The 23,785-nt window shown below is 40.6% G+C and overlaps 1 protein-coding gene across 2 annotated transcripts; it reads left to right on the top strand.

Moving 5' to 3' along the window:
- Positions 1-5,891: 5,891 nt before the first annotated feature.
- On the top strand, positions 5,892-16,542 carry pheta1 (PH domain containing endocytic trafficking adaptor 1). Of its 2 annotated transcripts, XM_072247721.1 has the most exons (3): positions 5,892-5,976; positions 6,526-6,581; positions 10,505-16,542. In XM_072247721.1, the coding sequence occupies exon 3, from the start codon at positions 10,515-10,517 to the stop codon at positions 11,397-11,399; it is 885 nt and encodes a 294-aa protein (XP_072103822.1). In that variant the 5' UTR covers positions 5,892-5,976; positions 6,526-6,581; positions 10,505-10,514; the 3' UTR covers positions 11,400-16,542. The 2 variants fall into 2 exon arrangements, with proteins under 2 accessions (XP_072103822.1, XP_072103823.1); XM_072247722.1 differs by lacking the exon at positions 6,526-6,581.
- The last annotated feature ends 7,243 nt before the right edge of the window (positions 16,543-23,785 follow it).

Below are 23,785 nucleotides of genomic sequence, written 5' to 3'. Positions count from 1 at the left end.
CCTGATGTCTGCAAGTCCGAGCCAGTGACTGGAGGTGGCCTGTACTGGGTTTGGAGGCCTGTCCATATGTGTGGGAGGGAGGAAAATGGAATTGATGAAAGACTGCACCCATCAGGATGGACAAATGACCAATGTTCAATCTGTACCTCATCCCTGACAGTAATAATGAGAAAAGGGCAGGTGCTGGGTGACAGGGGTCCTGGATGGTGCCCCTTTGCAGCATTGTCTTTTGAAGATGTCCTCAATGCAGGAGAGGCTAGGTACCCGTGATGGAGCTGGCTAAGTTTGCAACTCTCTGCAGGCTTTTCTGATCCTGTGCAGTGGCCCCTCCATAACCGACAGTGATGCCACTGGTTAGAATGTTCTCCATGGTACATTCACGGTGCTCTCCATGACGTTATACTGTATTTTCGAACACTGCTATTGATGAAGAACAGGAGGAAAACTAGGGAGCTGAAGTTGAATCACTGGAGGGAGTGGATGCAGCAGACAGAGTGCGGCAGGGACAGGCGGGCAGTATTAGAAACAGTGGACTCGGGACTCGCTCAGTGATAAAGAAATAGAAAAGCTTCCGGATCTTGCAGAAAGCGAGGGTGAAAAGAGCAGAGAAGAAAGTTTCTTAGTGACACCTAGTTGTGGAAATAATCCTGCAATGAAGAGCAATTTTCACAGACAACAGCAGAGCCCAGAAATTCTTTGTGATCCAAACCTGAATATGTGTTTGAGATATTCATAACATTTCACTTCTGCCTCAGCAAAGTAGAGACATTCCAGAGTCGGAGTGAAGAGGACCTCAGCTGAGCATGAGGGCACAAAAAGTGCACTTAAGGACTTCCACCATTAAACAGGATTGACCGGCGTTCAGAGGAATTAAGAAGAATGAGAAGTGGTCTGACTGAAACAAGATTTTGAGAGGCGACAGACGACAGATGCTGAAGTATGGAGCAGCAATCAAAATGCTGGAGGAATAGCAGGTCAGACAGCACCTGTGGAGGGGAACAGACAGCTGACGTTTTGCGTCAAGACCCTTCATTGGGACTGAAAGGTACAGGGGAGATAACCAATACAAAGGGGTGGGGTGGGGGAAGGGTGGAACAATGGACGCCACAGAGTGACACCATTACAGCGAAAGATCTATCCTGGCCTCCTCCGCAAGGAATCTCTGTGTTCCTCCCCGTGGAATGCGTGGGTTTTCTCCGGGTCCTCTGGCTTCCTCCCACAGTCCGAGGACGGAGCCAGGTAGGTTCATCGGTCATTGTGAATTGTCCTGTGGATTACGTTAGGGTTAAATGGGGGTCCAAGGGCCATTTCAGTGCTGCTTCTCTAAACTGGCATGAGACACAGCGTTGTGGATCCAGGTGAAAAGTAGTGTTTGATGCAGGAGGGGAGAGCGGATGGCGACAGGAGCAGCGAGAGGGATGGGTGGAAGCGACAAAGAACTGCGGGTGACAGGAAAGGAAGGCGGAGCATGGAATCAAAGGGGAGACAGGGTGGGCAGATGGAGTGGATTGACGAGGGGAGAAGAAACAGGACGACGGGGAGTTAGATGGATCAGGATGAGGGAGAAAACGGACAGGGGAGAAGAGTTTTGAGAGGGATTGAGATGTAGATGTAGAAGGATTGGCCACTTATGATTGAGGTGACAAGTAATTTCTTTCTTGCAGGGCATTGCAAATTCCATTGCTCCACCTCTGTGTATTTAGGACCAACATAAGGATTTTTGAATACGACAGGAATTATATCAATTTATTGTCTATTGTAAATGAGGGTTAATGTAAAAAAAACTAAAAGGAGAGTTGATAGGCACACCTGAGATGAGAATAAGCTACAGGTCTCAGGGAAATAATAAGAAATGCAACGCTCCCTCGGAGTTGACGTGGGCCAAATAGCTTCCTTGTGGTAAGTATAATGAGATATAGGATATAGACTTGATGCACAGCATCAACAATAATCTTATAGAATGGCTGGGCAGTATTGATGGATGAATAGCCTACTCCTCCTTTTGACTTTTAAGATTTTAATATCTGCTTCAGTGACACAAATTAAAGAGTAAATATATTTCACCTTTATTTAGAACTGCTTCACTATGAGTACCTTCATCAGAGCATTATTGCAGTAAACAGGAAGGAAATCAGAAACATATTAAATTGCATCATTAAACATTTATTACACATTAGCAGGATATTAATATGTAAATAGTTATCAATGAGTTATATAACTCTAGAATTAATTCTTTCCCTCAAGTCATTCCCGTCCAACCCTTTCTATCTTTTCCCTTGCTCTATCCTCATCCAAATCGCTACCTCTCACTCCCATAACTTTATCTTACACATTCCCCTGTGGTGTCTTGAGTTTCTGACTCCAGCAGATCTTTTGATCTCTCAAATGTTGTGTCAATATTTTAAAATACCTTTCAAACGAGGTGGATTTGCAGTGACCTATCAAGTGTAAGCCATCGCTTGCCATCAAGTGCGTATGTTAACAGACATTTTCACAGATGAATGTGGGCGAGTCCTGTTTCTTCCCATTGATGAATACCTGCTGGATATCTTTTGCTGATTCAGAATAAAACTGGGACTGTGAATGAAAGACTGCTGTTGTAAATGTGCTAAGCTGTCACATTGTGAATGACTGCACTGTTATCCAATAGACACTTGTGTTAGAAAGCAAACATTCTGGTAAAGAAAATGATTGAATAAGATGCATTCAATTCCAATTGCACCTTACTTCAAAATGCCATAATTATGTGCACTCCCTAAATTCAAAGGTTGCAATCTGCATTGTACATGAATCAGCATCAGGTTTGTTATTACTGGCATGTGTTGTGAAATTTGTTAACTTAGTAGCAGCAGCAGTACAATGCTGTACATGATAACACAGAAAGAAAAATAAATAAATCAATTTCAGTTAGTATATGTATACTAATAGATTTAAAATAGTGCAAAAACAGAAATAATATACATTTTTAAAAAGTGAGGTAGTGTTCATGAGTTCAATGTCCATTTCGGAATCGGATGGCAGAGAGGAAGAAGCTGTTCCTGAATGGCTGAGCATGTGCCTCCTTCCTGACGGTAACAATGATACAAATTATGTCAGAAGTGAGTAATTTTGCAGAGAGCTGAAAGGCAACAGATCAACTGAAAAGAAGCAAAGTCAATATTAGACACAACTGGAAGGATGGAAGTTAAGTGCCATCTATTGGGAGAAATATGATGGGGCATCTGAAGTCTGAAGTTCTCAAAGTCATGTACTTGATCATACCAAGTCACAGAAACGGTCTGTTAGTACATCGATGATTGCTGTAATACAAAATCTTACGTAATATATTTAAAAAGCCACAAGGTGATGGTGTGTACAGTTCTGAACTGGAACACAACTTTAAATGAAATAAAATATATAGTGTAATAAATTGTTTTGCTGGTCCTTAACCAGAAATAATTTCAAGCCGAAGTAAAAGGAATCAGTTTTTAATTAAAGGTCAATTATTACATTGGTGTTGACACATTTATACCCGAATACAGAGCTTTCAAAAGCCATTGGCTCACACATCAGCCAAATGCACTCAATCAAAATATATAAGTTGTGAGCTTTACATTCCCAGTGTGTAGATGAATGGTAGAATCCAGTGAAAGTTGATGGGAACAAGGGGAGAATATCGTTGATGGGATTAGTGTAGATGGATACTTCATGGACTGATTGGACTAAATGACCACAAGACATAGGAACACCACCAGGCCATTCAACCCAGAGCTTGCTCTGCTACCCCACCATAATCGATCTCCTGCTTTCTCCCCGACTCCACGCTGAAAACCTCATTCCTGTTCTTCTTGTGAAAATCAGTTATCGTACAGCCGAAACCTATGCCATCCCTTGCTGCAATTCTTCTCCTCTGTAATCTTCTCTCCTTTTAAAATGTATTTTTATTTTAAACACATTCATGTAAATTTTCGTGGCCCACTTCTTGCTATAATCCCCTTTACTTCTCTAATGCTTCAGTTTTTTCAAACTTCACTCCTTTGACCTCTGGTACTGATATGTGTATCTTTTGTAATTTAACCTTAATACATTTGACATTTGCTCATGGTTGTTAATTTGCCGGCTGGTGGCGTAATGGCATCAGCGCCGGACTTCAGAGCAAAGGCTCCTGAGTTCAAATCCAGCCGGCTCCCTTGCACGCTTTCCATCCATGCTGGGTTGAGCATCGAGCTAGCAACTCGGCCTCGTAAAAATAAGAAAGCCTGCTAAAAAAACGCCATCATGACGGCGTCCTGATGACTCCACTCGGAGTTAAGGGCTTTCTTCTTTATGGTTGTTAATGCTACCAAGACACATTCCTGAAGATTTCGTCACACTGCTTCTTGCTGCCAAAGATCCCAACAAATCAAATCCCTTTTAGTCCTTTTCCAATATTATTTCAAACAAAAAAAACTGTCTTAAGGAAATGAACAAAAACAAATGATACTTCTAACCTTAAGATTTTTGCTTGGGATATTAACTTATTAGTTTCTGGAGCAACAGGACAATCCCTTCCTGAGCCTGTATTTCCAACTCAAATTTCTCCCAACCCCTTCACTTTGATTAAGGTTCTGGATATCCTTCCAAGTATCTCCTCTGGATTGACATTCATTTATTATAAACTTTAATGCTTTCTTCCTCAGTACAAAATTGTTGTTGTTCTGCTTGCTTGAATTGTTTGGAAGTTATTTTTTGTAAAAACAAAATTTTTAACTCACCTAATGGCGGGGCATAAAACAATACAGCTGTCAATACAGATAGTTTGGCTTAATTTCCCTTCCCAAATTACAGAGTTCATAGTCTGCTGCAACTGAAATGAGGCCTGATTTGAGCACAGAATAAAAACTGAATCAGGCATAGCCCCTGTTGATTGGAATTAGGATTCCTCGACTTTCAGTTAAAATGATACTTAACCTAAACATTTAGAAATATTTGCATTTATGCAAAACTGCACCGCAGAAACATCTAAAGTGCCCAGAGGTTATTACTTTTATGCACCATTAAGCTGGATGCCAACCACCGTAAAACAAGATACAGACAGGTTATTACTTTTAAGTAGCACATCTTTAGACTCTGCTCCAGTGCCTAGTTTCCACAGTGTTTGTCTCCGAGTTTGGTTGGTCAACACGGTATAAACCTATTTTCCCCTTCGGAATGCTCCAAAAGTGAGCGAGTGAGCGTGAGTGTGAGTGTGTGTGTGTGTGTGGAGGGAGGGGGGCAGTAAGTAGAAAGACACTGAAAAGTGGGGGGAAAAAAAAGAAACATTAAACATCTAGGGATGGTGTTATCAAATGATAATTTTCTCACCTGGCCACTGGCCTGCGACCTAGGGAAGTCTAACGGGAACACAAAAAGGTTACACTAAATCAAAGGGTTGTGTTATTATCTCACAGTGAATCCAAGTGTTTCTCTTTCTTACTGCCCTTGTCCAGGATCAGGCCTGTTTATGAGCATTTCAGCAAAAGGTGCAAACCTGCGAGCAGATGTTCAAATACGGTCAGTAGAAGACTTGGCTGCATTCTCACTGGCATAAGATGCACTTCTCCTCCTAAAAAAATAGTAAAATTGCCAAGATTGTAGTACGTTTTAGGGTACTACTTGAAACGATTTTAATTTTACATTTTATTAAGGAAGAATGAGAGAGAGAACAGGATCTTAACTGGAACTTAACTTTGCCACGTTTTCACACAGTGGGAGGCAACTGTTTCAGTGGACTGATGAAAAGTTAATTACCTGAAAAAAATTAATGCTGTCTCCAGCAGATTCCCCTCCTTTTTTTAAAAAAAAAAGTAAATAGGCAAGGCAATGTTTGTGCTGAGGGAGGAAATAAGATCTGTTCACTTGAATGAAGCCGTCAGCTCGGTTGGGCGGTGACGTCACGCGGTTCGGAGTGAACCAGACGGGGACAAGAATGAGGACGAGCGGGTGATGAGAGTGTGCGGCCGCTGGGTGAACTGGCGAGTGAGTAAATTAATAGAACCGTTATTCGCTCACACACACACCGCGGAGCGGCTCTGTCAAGGCGGCCAGAGATTCCTGCTCCTTCGGCCCAGTGTTAGCCTCCTCACTCCCGGTGAGGCGGAGGCCTGGGAGTCGGGATAGGCAGGCGGCCCGCCCGCCCTCCAGCAGCCGAGGGCTTCTTAAGAATCAGTAGTCGGGCCGTAGAAGGGGTCGGGAGACAAATCGCCTTCCGACCCCCGCCCCTGTTTATTTTTATTTGAAAATAACCGCCCCTCTTCGCCGAGTTTCCTGCTGTCCACGGCGCATGCGCGCCGGTCGCTGCCCAGGGCTTTGTTTGGGTCAATCTGCTCTTTAATGGGAACAGCTGACGACCGCGCCGTGATCCCAATCCATCTCCCCCTTCGCGGCTTTGTCTGCCTTTAGAAACCCGAAGTGACCAGGACCGCGGCTCTGAAGTGCTCACTCTCCCGTCAGGCTTAAAAGCAGGTCTGTGTTGGCGTGAACTGCACCATTGGATCCCATCCTGACTTTCCTTGTTTACTTCCACAGCCTCTCCTTCCCACAACCACTTCCTCTAATGAGTTCCAGCAACTCGCAACTTCTAGGTAAAGTTTTTATTTTAATTTGGTGATTTCTTAGTGACGCTCGTATTAGTCACCTGGAGTTTTCTATTTTCCCTAAATGTGGGAATACTTTTTCCTTAATAAGAACTTCAGTAATTTTAAAGAATGTTATAGAACCTTACGTTTACAAGAACAAAAAAAAGACCCAGAATGTTCATGCATTTGTGATTAGCATAACTTAATTTTCAACTATCATCTTTGGAAATAACTTCTGGACCCCCTATATCTACGCATAAAAGTCTACACATACAAGTCTAGTCTAACAACTGACCAAATTCCGCAACACACATCAAAGTTGCTGGTGAACGCAGCAGGCCAGGCAGCATCTGTAGGAAGAGGTGCAGTCGACGTTTCAGGCCTCGGCACCTCTTCCTACAGATGCTGCCTGGCCTGCTGCATTCACCAGCAACTTTGATGTGTGTTGCTTGAATTTCCAGCATCTGCAGAATTCCTGTTGTTTGCGACCAAATTCCGCATAGGTTTACTAGGACTGTAATTGTATGATTCAGTCCTGCCTGAAGAAAAGTAAATTCTTGATACGATTTTTCAAAAAATACACAAGCGCCACTGCTTGCGTTCTTGACCTGAAACTCTGCCACCACAGATGCTGCCTGACCTGCTAAATTCATCCAGTAATTTGTTTTCCTTTCCTCCTTTGTTCCACTGTACTGTCAATATTTTAATTTTCTGTGTAGTAATATGTAATTTTATTTCTTTCCACTCCCCACCCCACACATACTACAAATTTATGGTAGGAGTAAGTATGCGGAGCTAATATTAAACATTTACACATGAGGATACAGGAAATCTGAAATAAATTGATCTTTTTAAAATGCTTTAAATGTCAAGAGATATAATTTTTTTTCAGTCATTCAACATAATCTCTTGTGCAAATAGTATTTTTACATCCAGCTGAATGTTTCGCACAACCTCCGAGTCCTTCCTTGGCAAACTCTCTTCCTCTTACACCATATTGCCCACCTCTTTTAGTGTGGTACAGAGTCTGAACACGTATAGGTTGTGAGCATTTTTGGGCATTGGTATTATTCAGGATCCATCACTGAGAAACAGTTTTGGATTCCTGAGGAAGATCTGTGGGAATTGAAGGACGGTCAATGTCAAATCGGGGAATAATTTAAACAAGAAAAAGGGCGTTCACTGGTCAATTCCTGTTATAAATAGAATTTTAAAAATGACACCATAACAACATTATACCAGTGGACTAAATATATTGACTCGAAGAATGGTAATCACATTTTTGCTATTGACAAAATTGCAGTTGATGGCTACGAAAATTAGTTTAGAATTTTCAACCACTATGTTGCTTCATTATACATAACACAGCAGAGTAGTTTTGACAGCTTCTGTGGTTAACCATAATTGTAAAATATAATAATCAGATTGATTAGAAAGGATTAGGTTGAAAGATAATGCAGAGAATTAATAATTTAAGTGGAATTAAAGGGAATCCTGCACAAGTAGGATTCTTGACATGGGTACAGGTAAAACGGGAAAAGCAAATACTCTATTCGCATTTTGTACAAGGCAATAGGAGTTAGCCATTCAGGTAGATGCTACAGTTACTGTTTCTAGACTAGTATTCAAACAGCTTGAACGTTAATCTAAATTTGATAAATAAAAATTTGAGTATCACCAGACCCGATGGGGATTCTAAATTTACATAAATAAATCTGGAATAAAAACCTATATTGACCACAAGATTACTTGAATGCCATAAAAACCTTTCTTGTTCAATAATGTAATTTGCTGGCCTCCTTTTACCCCAACTACCTTTTGGTGAATCCGGAGTCTCACACACAATTGACTCATTACAGCCACCTTGGTTCAGAGCCCAAATATTGACTTGGTACAACAAAGGGAGATTGAATAGAGTTCTTCTATTAGAGAATCAACATTGCAAAGTGTTGACGTTGGTGGTTGCTGAGAGACTGCTTTCCTTTGCTTCCAGAGTTTTGAGTCCATGATTAAGGCTATTTGCGACTGAGATGAGAACATTTCTAATGATTGTGATACTCGTTTTCTACTATAGAAGGTTATAGATGATCTGGTGCGGTACGTGGCCAAATGGTTAAGGCATTCGCCTAATGATCTGAAGGTCGAGAGTTCGAGCCCCAGCCGAGGCAGCGTGTTGTGTCTTTGAGCAAGGCACTCAATCACACAGTGCTCTGCGACGACACTGGTGCCAAGCTGTATGGGTCCTAATGCCCTTCCCTTGGACAACATTGGTGTCGTGGAGACGGGAGACTTGCAGCGTGGGCAACTGCTGGTCTTCCATACAATGTTGCCTAGGCCTGTGCTCTGGAGAATGAAGACTTTCCAGGCACAGATCCATGGTCCCGCAAGACTAACGGTGCGGTATGCATTCACAGCTGAGGATGATAGATTGTTATTAAGGGAATTGAGATGTATGAGAATCAGCTGTTGTATAGCTGAATAATAAAGCAGTCTTAAGGGTCTAATTTGTAAACTTGTGCGTCAGTTTTTTTTCTTCATAATTTCATCCAGACATAGTCTAAGTCTATGGTGTATTATTTTGTATACTACAGTAGATTCTGGTTAATTGGGACCAGTACATTTTGGCCCAATTAAGCAGCTGCCCAAATTAGCCAAAGTTTCATGAAAATAGTTTAAAAGGTATTAAAAAAAGACAAATGACCATTTAACAGAATAACAAATTATGTATTTAAATGAAGTACAGAATAAATTTGAACTCTGGTCAATTCTACCACATTACTATAAAACTGTGTATTGGTTCCCTACAGTTATCAACACAGGATTCCCTTTATTTCCACTTGACTGTAAATGAACAAAATGTGCAAAGACACCTAGTGTAGATAATAGATTGCCTTCATGCAAATTTTGACAATTGCATCCTCAATCTTTATTTTCATTGTAACATTTAAGATGATTATTGATACCTTTAATTTCTTTGTTGTTCCTAACTTACTGAAGTCGTGAAATTGTTCCGTTTCACTCCCAGCCATTGCTAGCATCTCCTTGCAATGTTCCCTCAAGCTGCACGGATGCATGGCCCCGCAGTAAGTCAAAGGTTCCCATGCACATAGCCTTTATTGCCACGCAGTTGGAATTTTCTTATGTATAAACATTTGAAGTGCCGCTGTTTTCAGGCCATGTAAAAACTTCCTGCTCACCTCAGAGCAATGGTTGGCCCATGCAGCTGTAAAAAATATTAGAGGGAATGTTGTTTCCAAGCCAGAATGCTTGAAACCGCAGTGAGCAAAATGGTTCTTTGAGTTGTTTTACCTATTATTTCTCACTAACTTTCAGTGACAAAGATCGCTGCTTTTTTAACACAAGCACACGCAACTGATAGATGCTATGTAAAAACTGTTCACCCTAAGCACGGTGTGGTGTCCAACAGGCATGCATGTCCACGCATCAGACACTAGTTAGAAAGTGTTCGGCAACAGTCTCCTGCCTGAATTAAGTGGCAGAGTGTCCAAAATAAATGAAGGGGATCCCAACTATTTTCTCAATTAGTTTTTATTCTTTTAAGAATTGTCCCAAATAAGTGGCTGCTCTGATTAACTGAAGATCCAGTTCACCGGAATCCGCTGTACATCCTGGGTATATCCACCTAACCTCAGCCAAGTTTTAGTGAATGCAACATAACATATTAATCCATGAACCTGCATACTCCAACGCTGAAACCGAATGCTATTTCATTTGGCTGTATTTTTGTATGTGATTGAATGACAATTAAATGTGAGCATTTATCTGTCTTTCTGATATCTGCAAGTCAAAATGAACTACTCAAATGCCAACAAATTTGCAAGCTATTTTAGGGTGAGATTTGCTCTTTAGAATGTGTACTTTAAAGAACTATTTTCTCAGTTTTGGATGTCATCTTGTTTTGATTACAGAAACTGAAGAATGAAGTTGAATGAAAGAAGTGTGGCATACTATGCCACCTGTGATTCTCCAACCGATAAGACTGGATACTTGCATAAAAAGGGAGAACGAAACACTGCTTATCACAGGCGTTGGTTTGTTTTGAAGGGTAATCTGTTTTTTTACTTTGAAGATAAGGAGAGCAAAGAGCCAATTGGAGTAATCATACTGGAGGGATGCACAGTGGAATTGTGCGAATCTTCAGAGGAGCATGCTTTCGCAATCAAGTTTGATAGTGTTAAATCGAGGACATATAAAATGGCTGCTGAGAGCCCAACAGAAATGGAAGCCTGGGTTAAAGCTTTATCCCGTGCAAGCTTTGACTACATGAGAATAGTTGTGAGGGAACTTGAAAAGCAATTGGAAGAGATGCTGCAAAACAAAGCCAGCAGCCGTAAGGGCCAGAGAAAACCACTTCTGCGAAAACACCAAATCAACCCTTCTAGTTCCCCACAAGTCTCAAATAGTTGCGCTGTACCTCATGGTACTTATAAAGAAAATGGCTATGCCCCCTGGAGTACTACACCAGACCAAATGCTTGAACTGGAATTAAATGGCAAAGCTCATGCCATTAGTGATAATAGTGACATTGCAAAATATTTCCCAGATCAGATGCCTGAAAGACCACCACACACCCAACGCTTGCCACCCCCTTTGCCCCCTAGGAGGAAATCAGGAACAGGAGGGGTAATGCCTGGCAGTGGTAGTGTGATGACCACCCATGATCATGCTGCATCAGCAGCAGGAACCTACAGCTTTAGCAGATTGCACGAATGGTTTGGCCGGGATGTGATACAGCTGCAAAGACAATGGCAAGAGCACAAGATCAGAAACGATGGCGGATCACAGCCAGATCAGATAATCTGAATATGTCTTGCACAGTTTCTTCAAAAGGACAGTTTCAAATCCAATTCAATCTCTTTGAATTCATGTTCTACGCATTTGGTGCTTTCGAGAAATATACAAATGGTATTCTGCATCTCTGTTTTAATTAGTGTTATAATCTGGCTGGATCCAGCAAATGAATTACTTAATATATTTCAGTGTGCATTGGCCACTGTTGTACAGCATTTGCTATTTTTCTCCTCTTAACTTCAGCATCTATGGCAGTGAAATGAAATGCACACAGAAATTAAAATAATTACTATCAGAACTCTTTTTTAAGTGGGCTTATAAGCTGCGGTGCAGGGGTAAATCGAGTGCACCTGAAGATTTAAGCGTGGCACATGGTAAATGCTGCTTTCAACCGGGAAATTAGGATAAATAACTAGGTACGGAGTGTAGGAGTTGGCAATCAACCAAGCTTCTATAGTTTACATTGATTTTTGCAAGCACAAATCTTGAAGTCTGCTATCTACTTTTATTTGGATAGTCTAACGATATTCACAAACCCGCATTACAGAAACGTTAGGGGTGAGGAGGGGTGTGGAAAGAGACACTAATCTCAGGACTTTCTTCCCTTTCCATCATTGTGCTCCCAGTTATTGTAGGTTCTGTTCCATTAACCATTTCCCCCTCCCCCCTCAAGCCTAACCCTTGCTTATTGAATGCATTCTAAACATAGAACCAGCAGCTTATCAGCAGTGCAGTGCTGCTTGTGCAGTGACTTGCATTGCCACAACTAAGGGTTCTGTGTGACCAGCTGAAGTAGTAACAGACTGTTTACAAGTTCATCAAACACTAAATACAACGTACACTATTCATTTCTGAACACTCAACAACACAAATGCTTTGCTGTTTTATATTGTCAGAAAATATGTCCCAGCCAAACTGCACTATACAAACAAATTGTACTTGGAAAAATAATCCATTTTCTTTAATAATAATGCTTCCTTCTGCAACTGCACACTTGGCGAGACATATGAATATAGTGCAAGAAGTACTCTGTAGTTGGGGTTGTTCGTTCTAGTTGTGCTGTCTGTGGGTGAGTTGTAGCTGAGCTTAGTTTAGCTAAATTGAAGTTGTGCATATGGAGAAGTGGGAGAAGGAGTTCCAACTTCAGATTTTAATTAATGATTGTGGTTAGAAATCTGATTGTTGGACAAAGATAGAATTATACTGAACTTGATCACTTTCACATCTATTGGCCCCATCGCCCAGGGAAAAAATACTAAATCTTAATATTGCTAAAAGCATTGTTTAAGTAGCTATTGGAGTAAGTATAAAGAGAGGTGTTACTGAACATCCTAAAAGGCATCTTTCACATTGCTGCGACAATAAGGCCAGGTTATGTGAAGATACATAATGTGAAGGACAAATAATTATTGGTACTTTAAATGTAAACTTTTAAGTAAAATGTGAAATGCCACTAATACAACTTTGTGCCTGCAAGAAAATACTCTCTTTTACAATTTGATGTAACAATGCAATCAATACCATTGAATGCAAACATCACAAGATCTGGCACGTGGCAAGTGAAATCCCTTCCTATTTCAAACAAGAGCTAGCATTAGAGTCAAATCAACCCCCCCCCCCGCCCCCAGTCAGTATTTAATGCTTTTAGTGTAATGTTAATTCAACTTTTGGAAAGATTAGTTTTATTTATCACAGGTACATCAAAACAAAGTGAAATGTGTTGCTTGTGTCAAATCAAATCAGCATGGATTGCCTGCAAGTGCTGCCGTGCTTCCCCGCCAATGTATGCCTACGTCTTACTAACCCTAACCAGTACATCTTTGGAAGTGGGAGGAAGCCCACACAGTCTCAGGAAGAACATACAAATTCCTTGCAGACAGCGGTGGGGATTGAACCGCAATCACTGGCACAGTAAAGTGATGTGCTGACAGCTATGCTACTGTGCTACCCCATATATGCTTTAGTTATGATGCTTATAATCATTTTAAATGAGTTCCCCTTCTCAGCAACCACAAATCAATGCATTATCCATGTTTATATGTTTCATTTCTTTCTTTCTTTGCTAGTTTTCAGAACAAAGATCATGAGATGCTGTACTTTTAACTGAAAATTCACGATTTCAAAAATGTGTTGGAGTCATTAGTTGTGTAACAGTATTGGGGGTGTTGTCAATTGTATTTAGTATTTTTCATTTTAGCTTGTGTTGACGCATTTCTGTTTGCTTGTTACTTCATTTCTAGCTTGCAGAATTTTACAAATCTAATACTTTAATGCTGCAATCTATTGTGGTTAGCACCTGAAATAAACTACGTCAGGCGCAGGAGAGAGCTTACTGTGGCCATACACAGAATCTGAATCTACTAATATGCCAAGGCGTTTAATTAATGATTTTTGCATGAGACCGTGAAGTAATGATAAAGAAAAATGGATAGAGCTAAGGGAAGAGTCTAAATGGTTTAATGGTGCCATTCTGTAGGATTAACGATAGCTTTTAAGATCAGGACTGTTTTCCTAAATCTTTGTGCAGAAAAGAAGCATTTTTGTAATAATTCTGAAAGTAATTACAGAGATGTGCCAGGAGCTGTTAGTGAATTAATGGAAAATTAGTAATTGCACTTTCCGGTCTTTCAGTGTAGACTTCACTTCATATCAGATAACAATAATACACAAAACACTAATATCTGAATGTCTTCAAGTATTTATTAGTAATAATGAACACTAATAATAAACCAACATTACCTTTAAACACAAAAAGATGCTTTTCTTTTAACAATAGTACTTTTCCTCCAGACTGCAGTTATCCTTTCAGTAGTTGCTTCAAGTATCACGTTATTTTCAAAAATATTTTTACATGATTATGCATTACATGTTGTTTTAAAAAAGCAATTTTACAAGTTTAAGTTTGAAAAGATGGTCCCCTGATTTCTTGAATATTGTGGAAAATTTTAACATATGCCATTCCTGGTTAATCCATTAATGTAGTAAATCATTTTTTAAATGAGCAAACAGACTTAAAAATTAGAGTATTTAATTTACTTACCTAATTTTTAAAATATTTTTGATTGCATGAGTTAATTTTCAGAAGCTATTATTTTGTACTAATTAATTAATTGCCATACATAAACACTTGTGTTTAGGGCTTTCAAAGCACACAAAATCAACTGCAGTAAAATAGAATATGCCGTAAAATAATATTGTCCAAAAGCAATTGCTGAATAAGAACAGTATTGATGCAACATTAGTTACATTAGTCATATATATTACAGGCCACTCTGGGTATATGTAAAGTGCAGGTACACACTCAGGGTAGTGAAGATGATTGCTGTATTTTCTCTGCCCTGAGACCATACAATATCATTATATGGTATAAAGTCGGGTTGCTCAAAAGAGAAATCTAGATTCAGAAATAAAGAGTTAACACATTCTCCCTGTGATATCTTGGGCATCCCCAAGTGCTTTGTTTTCCCCCTTCACATCTCTTGATGGTTTGTAGGATAAATATAAGTGGCTATTATTGTAAATTGTCCCTATTTGGACAGAGAGTTGATTGGTATTTGAGAAAGAATAGATTGCGTTGGAAATAAAGGGAATGAGATTGAAAGGATTGCCCTGAGAAATGGCATAGACTAGATGGTCTAATGGCCTTCAGTGTCAATAGGAGACACAGCTTTGAAAGCATATTCATGGAACTGTAAATGTAGCTCATGTGATTTCCTAAAGGTATACTGTCACTCTGTAACTAAAGAAATTAAATAGTCATCGAGGTATACACATCTTACAACATTACCAAAAAGATGTGTCACAATCATATGACATGCCAATAGTAGCATTAGAGAAAATCAAATTGCTGCTGGAGGAACTCAGCGGGTTGAACAGTATCTAAGGAGGGAAAGAAATTGTCCGTATTTGAGGTTGGGACCCTGCATCAGTTCTGGGAGTGGAGAGAGAAGCTAACCATTATGAAGAGGAGCAGGGGTGAGATGGGCCAGTTTGTGATAGGTGGACTTGCTCTTTCCCTTCGGAGATGTTGCTCAAACCACTGAGGTCCTCCCAACAGTTTGTCTCTTTTAGCTCCAGATTCCAGCATCTGCATGCTCCTTACTCTCCAGTAGCATTAAGATCACATAATGGTCTTTCTCTAAAATTTGTACTTAACTAATGAATTCCCAATTAGATTCAAGCTATTCAGTGTTAACATTTTAATCAATGCACTTCAGTTTAGATCCATGTAATTATTTGTACAAATCTGGGTTTGCCTGTGTACTTTGTTTTTAAAGTTCTTTTGAATGTGCCTGAAGGAAACAACTCCATGAATAAATACAACCATTATAATCAAAAACTCCAATAACCTTAAAACATACAAACATTTTGCAGAAGACATGCCTTTCATACAGTTATAATCCATATGGCATTATAATAAAAGTACTCTGTTTATATTGTGGAAAGTTTTAGTAAATGTAAATATCTCAATTTGAGTTGCTTCAGTCAGTGACTGGAAAAACATTAATATTTTTTATTTTTGGAAATCAAATTCCTGAATGTAATACTGTCTGACAGAATTACTGTTACATCTTTTAGAATAAAGTCTTTGTGGATCATCCCACCTTCAATGTTAGTGGGAAAAATGTAAAGCAAAATCAATGACAGCGATTTTACTTGATTTAATAATGTAAATATCATCCTAATTTTTTATATTTGATTTTTTGTGGGAACTATCAAAATTAAGTGTATTTGTTGAACTTTCTTAGTGGCCTGAAAATGTTAGTGGTCTTTTGAAAGATTAGATCTTTTATGATACTGATTGTATAATATGAAAGTCCATGCATAAATGTGCCATACAAATGTTTTGTACTTTTTTGAAGAATTACTACGTTCTCTTATTACATTTGGAATCATTTCCAAAATGTAAAGATACTTAACTTTTTACAAAATGGATAGTATTCTTCATTTAATGTAGATCTTTTTTCCAATTTTATCCAAAATGTATGTATTTTTGTAATTACACTTTCAGTTTGCATGGAATATTCATCATCTCGATGTATTGGTTACTGCATGATTGCATGAACAATCAATCTATAATTTAGCTCATAGTATTGAGAATCAAATATTCTATTTACTGGTCATTTATACCACAGTAAATGAACTGAGAAATGAATGCATTTGTGTTTCATTTGTCCAAAATTAACAGCTTTAGAGATGTCTTGTTATAAAACTAAATTGTAAAGTACAGAATATGTGTGAACCCCTTGCATTTGCAGTTTAGCTTCATGCATGTAGAATAAGCTATTCCCAAATCGATTTATTTAGGTCATATGCATGTACAGACATGCATTAATAGGTAGTTAATGGATGTTTAATCAAAACTTTACTAATTTTAGAACACTTTTATTGAATAGCTGGAGAAAGTGATAGGAGCACAAGACAAGGAAGGGTTTGATAATGAGGTTTTTATTTAATCGAGGCTTATGAATTACTGTTGGCTGATAAGCTGAGGGTTTGGGCGAAAAGAAGTTGCAGTGAAAATTCAGGGCTGTTACAGGATTTCTTTTTCACCTTGAAGAAGCATGACAATGGGTGGCAGTGCATGTTTTGCTTAGTTCTTTTTAAATGGCTACCAAGATGATGCATAGAATGATAAGAATTGATCTTAGTACATCAATCGCAGGTAAATGAGAACAAAATTTGCAGCACTCTCCTACCATTTACCAGTGAAACAGGATGGAAAGATCCTGAAAAATGTCATTGGATTGTCTTATCAGAAGCATGTTTTGAAATATGAAACACAAGAGATTCTGCAGCTGCTGGATATCCAGAGGAACTCAAACCAATTGCAACTCAGCAGGTGAGGTAGCATTTATGGAAATGAACAGTTGATGTTTTGGGTCGAGACCCTTCCTCAGGACTAGAAAGGAAGGGGGAAGATGCCAGAATAAAAAGGTGGGGCTGGGGGGAAAGGAGCAAGCTAGAATGTGATAGGTGAAGCCTTGTTGATGGGAAAGGTAAAGGGCTAGAGAAGAAGGAATCTGACTGGAGAGGAGAGGTAAGGAGAAGGGTTAAGAGGCTAAAATGGGGAATAGAAGAAGAGGAAGGGGAAAAAATTACTGGAAGGAGAATCGATATTCATGCCATCAAGTTACCTAGATGAAATATGAGGTGGCGTTCCTCCACCCTGAGAATGGCCTTATTGTGACAAAAGAGGAGACTGGGACTGACATGTTAGAACAGGAATGGGGATTGGCGTTAAAATAGTTGCCAGGAAATCCTGCTTTCGGCAGATGGAGCAGAGGGTTCCCAACAAAGTGGTTCCCCAATTTACATTGGGTCTATCCAATCTAGAGGAGGCCACATCAGGAACACCAGATACAATAGACGATCCCAACAAATTTGCAGGTGAAGTGTTACCTCACCTGGAAGGACTGTTTGGGGCCTTGAATGGAGGTAAGGGAGAAGGTGAATGGGTAGGTGCAGCATTTCTGTCACTTGCATGTATACGTACCTGGAGGGAGTGATCCCTACAGACAGTGGAGAGTTGTTTGCGGGGGGGGGGGGTGCGCGGAATGACAGAGTTAATGTTCTGTTTGGTGGTAGGATCCCGTTGAGGATAGTGGAAGTTATGGAGAATGATATGTTGGATACGGAGGCTTATGGAGGTAGGCAAGGACAAGAGGACCTTTATCCCTATTGATAGGATGAGTGCTGATGTCCAGGAAATGTAGGAGATGCAGGTGAGAGCAGTATCAATGGTGGAGGAAGGGCAACCCTGTTCTTTGGAGGAGGAGGACATCTCTGAAGTCCTGGAAAGGAAAGGCTCATTCTGGGACAGATGTGGTGGAAACAAAGGAACTGAGAAAAGGGAATGGCATTTTTACAAGAGACAGGGTTGGGAAGAGATATAGTCAAGATAGTTGTGGGAATTGGTATTTTCATGAAAGATGTCAGTAGACTGTTTGTCTCCAGAGATAGAGACAGAGAGATGAAGAAAACGGTGTCAGAAATGGACCAATTGAATTTAAGGGCGGGGGGAAGTTAGGGGCAAAGTTGATGAAATTGATGAGCTCAGCATGGGTGCATGAAACACTGATGCAGTTGTCAATGTAGTGCAGGAAAAGTTGGGGAGCATTATCAGGGATGGCTTGGAACATGGACGGTTCCACATAGTCAATAAAAAGGCAGACATAGTTGAGGCCCATGCAGGTGCCCATGGCTACCCCTTGAGTTTGGAAAAAGTGGGAGATTTGGAGAAATCTGCCAGATGTAGAAAGGTGGTGATAGAGGAGAATTGGTTGGATCTTTTGCTGTGAAAGAAGCAGAGTTTTAACACCTTCTTGATGGGGTATAGAAGTATATAGGGACTGGACATCCATGGTGAAATGAGGTGGTCAGGTCCTGGGAATTGAAAATCTTTGAGGAGATCGAGAGCATTTGAGGTGTTGTGGATGTAGGTAGGAAGAGACTGAACCAAGGGAGATATAAGAGTTGAAATATGCAGGAGATCAGTGGGGCAGCAGCAGGCAGAAGCAGTGGGCCTACCCAGACAGTCAGGTTTGTGGATCTTGGGTAAGGCATAGAAACAGTGTAGGGTAAGGGAACTATGAGCTTTGTGGTAGTGGGTGGGATTTCCACGAAGTTGATGAGATTAGCGATGGTGTTGGAGACAATTTTATGATGGTCCAAAGTGGGGGTCCTCTTCAAGGGGCAGGTAAGAGGAGATGTCTGGGAGTTGTTGCCTGGCCTCAGTCCACTACACTCCAACTGCACCCCCTTTGTGGGTTTGATGGTACGCTTGGAATTGGTGTGGAGAGAGTAGATGGCAGTGCGTTCAGAGTGGGTAAGGTTTGAGGAAGTGAGAGGAGTGCTGAAGTCTCGTCGGCAATTTGAGATGAAGAGAACCAGAACGGGATGTCCAGAATGAGGAGGCGGGTTGGAGATAGGAGAAGGAGTCATCAGTATAGGGTGGGGAATTCTGACCTAAGAAGTGGGCTCGGAGTCGGAGGCGATTGAAGAAGAGCTTGGTGTTGTGGTGGGCAGAACTCAACAGGAGGTGTGGGTGGAGGGGGACAAAGGTGAGGACAGAACATTCCACCTCAGAGAGGAGAAGGTCAGAGGGAATGGTAAAGACACGGCAGGGATTAGAGCTGGGATCGGCGGGGGAAAGGAGAGTTAGTGGCATCAGAGGAGGGAGGGAGGGTTGGGGTGCTCAGGGAAAGTAGGGGGAGGAATATGGAGGCTCTGAGGATAAAGAGGTAGAAGTACTATTCAAGGAAGAAAGGAAAGAAAGGTAAATGGAAAACAAAAGGTTAGAAGTCTGAGAAAGGGATTAAGAGGTGATACTGTTGGAAAGCTCTAACCTTATCTAGTACCTCTGTTGGAAAATATTTCTGTGTTACATTTGTAATACTCTAATGGAAACTACCAACTTCTCCCAAAACAGGCAAGTTCATTCCTGAAGGTTGATCTTGTTGTGCAACATCTGTAATAATGCTACCCGAATCCTGAACAGGAGGAGGACTACAATCCTAGCCGGAAGGTTCGTTAATGCTGCACGGTGGGGTTTAAACTAGAGTTACAGGGGGTTGGGAACCAGAGTGGCAGGACAGTTTGTGGAGAGGTTGTGGAGGCAGATGTTGGTAAGACTTCAGACAAAGTTAGGAATCAAAAGGTTGAGCATGGTGTGACTAGTTCCCTGAGCTGCCTATATTTAAATGTAAGAAGTATCATAGGAAAGGCAGATAATAGTACTGAAGATGAGGTAAGCTGGTTTATAAACAGAGGCAATGTGTAGTGAGGAGAGGCTGCTGACAGTGCAAAATTGCAGTCAACAGCATGAGGGATATCATAAAAGATAGATAAATTTGAAAAATGTGAATACAGGACTGAAGGTATTATTTCTAAATGCACACAGTATACAGAATAAGGTAGATGAACTTGCAGCACAGTTGCAGATTGGCAGGTATGATGTTGTAAACATCACTAAATCATAGCTGAAAGAAGATTATAGCTGGGAGCTTAACACATGTTGTATCGAAAGGATAGGCAGAGAGGGCTGTGTTACTCTGTTGGTAAAAAATGAAATCATATCATTAAGAAGAGGTGACATAGAGCCGAAGGTGTTGAATCATTGTGGATAGAGCTAAGGAACCGCAAGGGTAAAATGACCCTGATGGGAGTTGTATACAGACCACCCCCCCCCCCAAACAGTATATGGCTTGCAAATTATAACGGGAGATAGAAAATGCATGCCAAAAGGGCAATGATACAATAGTCATGGGGGATTTCAATATGCAGATAGATTGGGCAAATCAGGTTGATGCTGGATTATAGGAGGGGGAATTTCTAGAGTGCCTATGAGATGGCTTTTTAGAGCAGCTCGTGGTTGAGCCCGCTACAGGATCAACTATTCTGGGTTGGGTGTTGTGCAATGAACCAAAATTGGTTAGAGAGCTTAAGGTAAAAGAACCTTTAGGGGTAAGTGATCATGCTATGATCTAATTCACCCTGAAATTTGGGAAGGAGAAGCTAAAGTCAGGTGTATCAGTAATACAGTGGAATAAAGGGAATTACAGGGCCACGAGAGAGGAGTTGGCCAGAATTGATAGGAAAAGAACACTGACAGAGATGACGGCAAAGCAGCAATGGCTGGAATTTCTGGAAGCAATTTGGAAGGCACAGGATATATACATCCCAAAGAGGAAGAAGTATTCTAAAGGAAAGATGACACAACTGTGGCTAACAAGAGAAGTCAAAGCCAACATAAAAGAGGGCATATAATAGAGCAAAAAACAGTGGGAAGTTAGAAGATTGGAAACCTTCTAAAAATAAACAGAAGACACCTAAAAAGTCATTAAGAAGGTAAAGATGGAATACAAAAGTAAGCTAGTCAATAATAGAGGATACCAAAAGTTTCTTCAGATACCTAAATTGTAAAAGAGAGGTGAGAGTGGATATTGGACTGCTGGAAAACAATGATGGAGAGATTGTATTGGGAGGCAATGAAATAGTGGATGAACTGAATAAGTACTTTGCACTGGTCTTCACTGTGGAAGACACCAGTAGAATGGTAGGAGTTCCAGGTGTCAGGGGACATGAAGTGATGAAGTTACCGTAACTAGAGAGGAGGTTCTTGGGAAACTGAAAGGTCTGAAGGTAGATAAGTCACCTGGACCAGATGGTGTACACCCCAGAGTTCTGAAAGAGGTAGCTGAAGAGACCATGGGGGCATTTGTAATGATCTTTCAATAATCACTAGATTTTGAAATGGTTTCAGAAGACTGCAAAATTGCAAATGCCACTCTACTCTTCAGGAAGAAAGAGAGGCAGAAGAAAGGAAATTATAAGCCAGTTAGTCTGACCTCAGTGGTTGGGAAGATGTTGAAGTCAATTATTAAGGATGAGGTCTTAGGATACTTGGAGGCACCTGATGAAATAGGCCATGGTCAGCATGGTTTCCTCAAGGGAAATATCTTGCCTGACAAATCTATTGGAATTCTTTGAAGAAATACAAGCAGGATAGACAAAGGAGAATAGGTTGATGTTGTGTACTTGGAGTTTCAGAAGGTCTTTAAAAAGGTGTCACAAATGAGACTGCTTAACAAAGATTCTAGCATGGTAAAAGCAGTGGCTGATTGGCAGGAGGCAACGCATGGGAATAAAGGGAGCCTTTTTTGACTGGCTGCCAGTGACTAGTGTGTTTTCACAGGGATCTGTGTTGAGACCAATTCTTCTTACATTATATGTCAATGATTTGGATGATGGAATTGATGGCCTTGTTGAAAAGTTTGCAGAGGATGTGAAGATAGGTGGAGGGGCAGGGTAGCTTTGAGGAAGTAGAGAGGCTACAGAAGGACTTAGATTAGGAAAATGGACAAAGAAATGGCAGATGGAATACAGTGTCAACAGATTTGGTAGAAGAAATGAAAGGGTTGACTTTTTTTTAAATGGAGAGAAAGTACAGAAACCTGAGGTGCAAAGGGACTTGGGTCTTTGTGCAGGATTCCCTAAAGGTTAATTTGCAGGTTGATTCTGTGGTGAGGAAGGCAAACACAATGTTAGCATTCATTTTAAGAGGACTAGAATATAAAAGCAAGGATATAATGTTAAAACTTTATATAGCACCGATGAAGCCTCACTTGGAATATTGTGAGCAGTTTTGGGCCACTTATCTTAGAAAGGATGTATTGAAATGGGAGAGGGTTCAAAGGAGATTCGCGAAAATGATTCCAGGATTGAATGGCTTGTCATATGAAGAATGTTTGATGGCCCTGGGCCTGTGTTCACTAGAATTCAGAAGAATGAGGGGTGACCTCATTGAAACTTATTGAATGGTGAAAGGCCTTGATAGAGGGGATATAGAGATGATGTTACCTATGGTGGGAGAGTCTAAGACCAGAATCAGAATCAGGTTTATTATCACCGGCTTCTGACGTGAAATTTGTTAACTTAGCAGTAGCAGTTCAATGCAATACATAATCTAGAAGAAAAAAAACAAAATAATAATAAACAAATAACTAAATCAACTACAGTATCTGTATATTGAATAGATTGAAAATTGTGCCAAAACCCAAAATAATATATATTAAAAAAAGTATGGTGGTGTCCAAGTGTTCAATGTCCATTTAGGAATCGGATGGCAGAGGGGAAGGAGCTGTTCCTGAATCGCTGAGTGTGTGCCTTCAGGCTTCTGTACCTCCTACCTGATGGTAACAGTGAGAAAAGGGCATGTCCTGGGTGCTGGAAGTCCTTAATAATGGACGCTGTCTTTCTGAGACATTGCTCCTTGAAGATGTCCTGGGTGCTTTGTAGGCTAGTACCCAAGATGGAGCCGACTAAATTTACAATCCTCTGCAGCTTCTTTCAGTCCTGTGCAGTAGCCCCCTACCCCCATACCAGACAGTGATGCAGCCTGTCAGAATGCTCTCCACGGTACATCTATAGAAGTTTTTGAGTGTATTTGTTGACATACCAAATCTCTTCAAACTTTCTGCTGTCTTGCCTTCTTTATAACTGCATCGATATGTTGGGACCAGGTTAGATCTTCAGAGATCTTGACACCCAGGGACTTGAAGCTGCTCACTCTCTCCACTTCTGATCCCTCTATGAAGATTGGTATGTGTTCCTTCATCTTACTCTTACTAAAGTCCACAATCAGCTCTTTCGTCTTACTGATATTGATTGGCAGGTTGTTGCTGTGGCACCACTCCACTAGTTGGCATCTCTCACTCATATACACCTTCTCGTCATCACCTGAGATTCTACCAACGATGGTTGTATCGTCAGCAAATTTATAGATGGTATTTGAGCTATGCCTAGCCACACAGTCATGGGCGTATAGAGAGTACAGCAGTGGGCTAGGCACACACCCCTGAGGTGCACCAGAGGATGCAGGCTCAGAATAGAGGGGC

Source organism: Mobula birostris, chromosome 31 (genome assembly GCF_030028105.1).
Source record: "Mobula birostris isolate sMobBir1 chromosome 31, sMobBir1.hap1, whole genome shotgun sequence".
NCBI classification, from domain to species: domain Eukaryota; kingdom Metazoa; phylum Chordata; class Chondrichthyes; order Myliobatiformes; family Myliobatidae; genus Mobula; species Mobula birostris.
The sequence above is the reverse complement of the archived record's forward strand: the minus strand, read 5'-3'. Positions and strand labels throughout refer to the sequence as shown.

Coding starts and splice junctions, on each gene's coding strand:
- pheta1 (XM_072247722.1), top strand. CDS start 10,515: ATGAAGTTGAATGAAAGAAGTGTGGCATACTATGCCACCTGTGATTCT.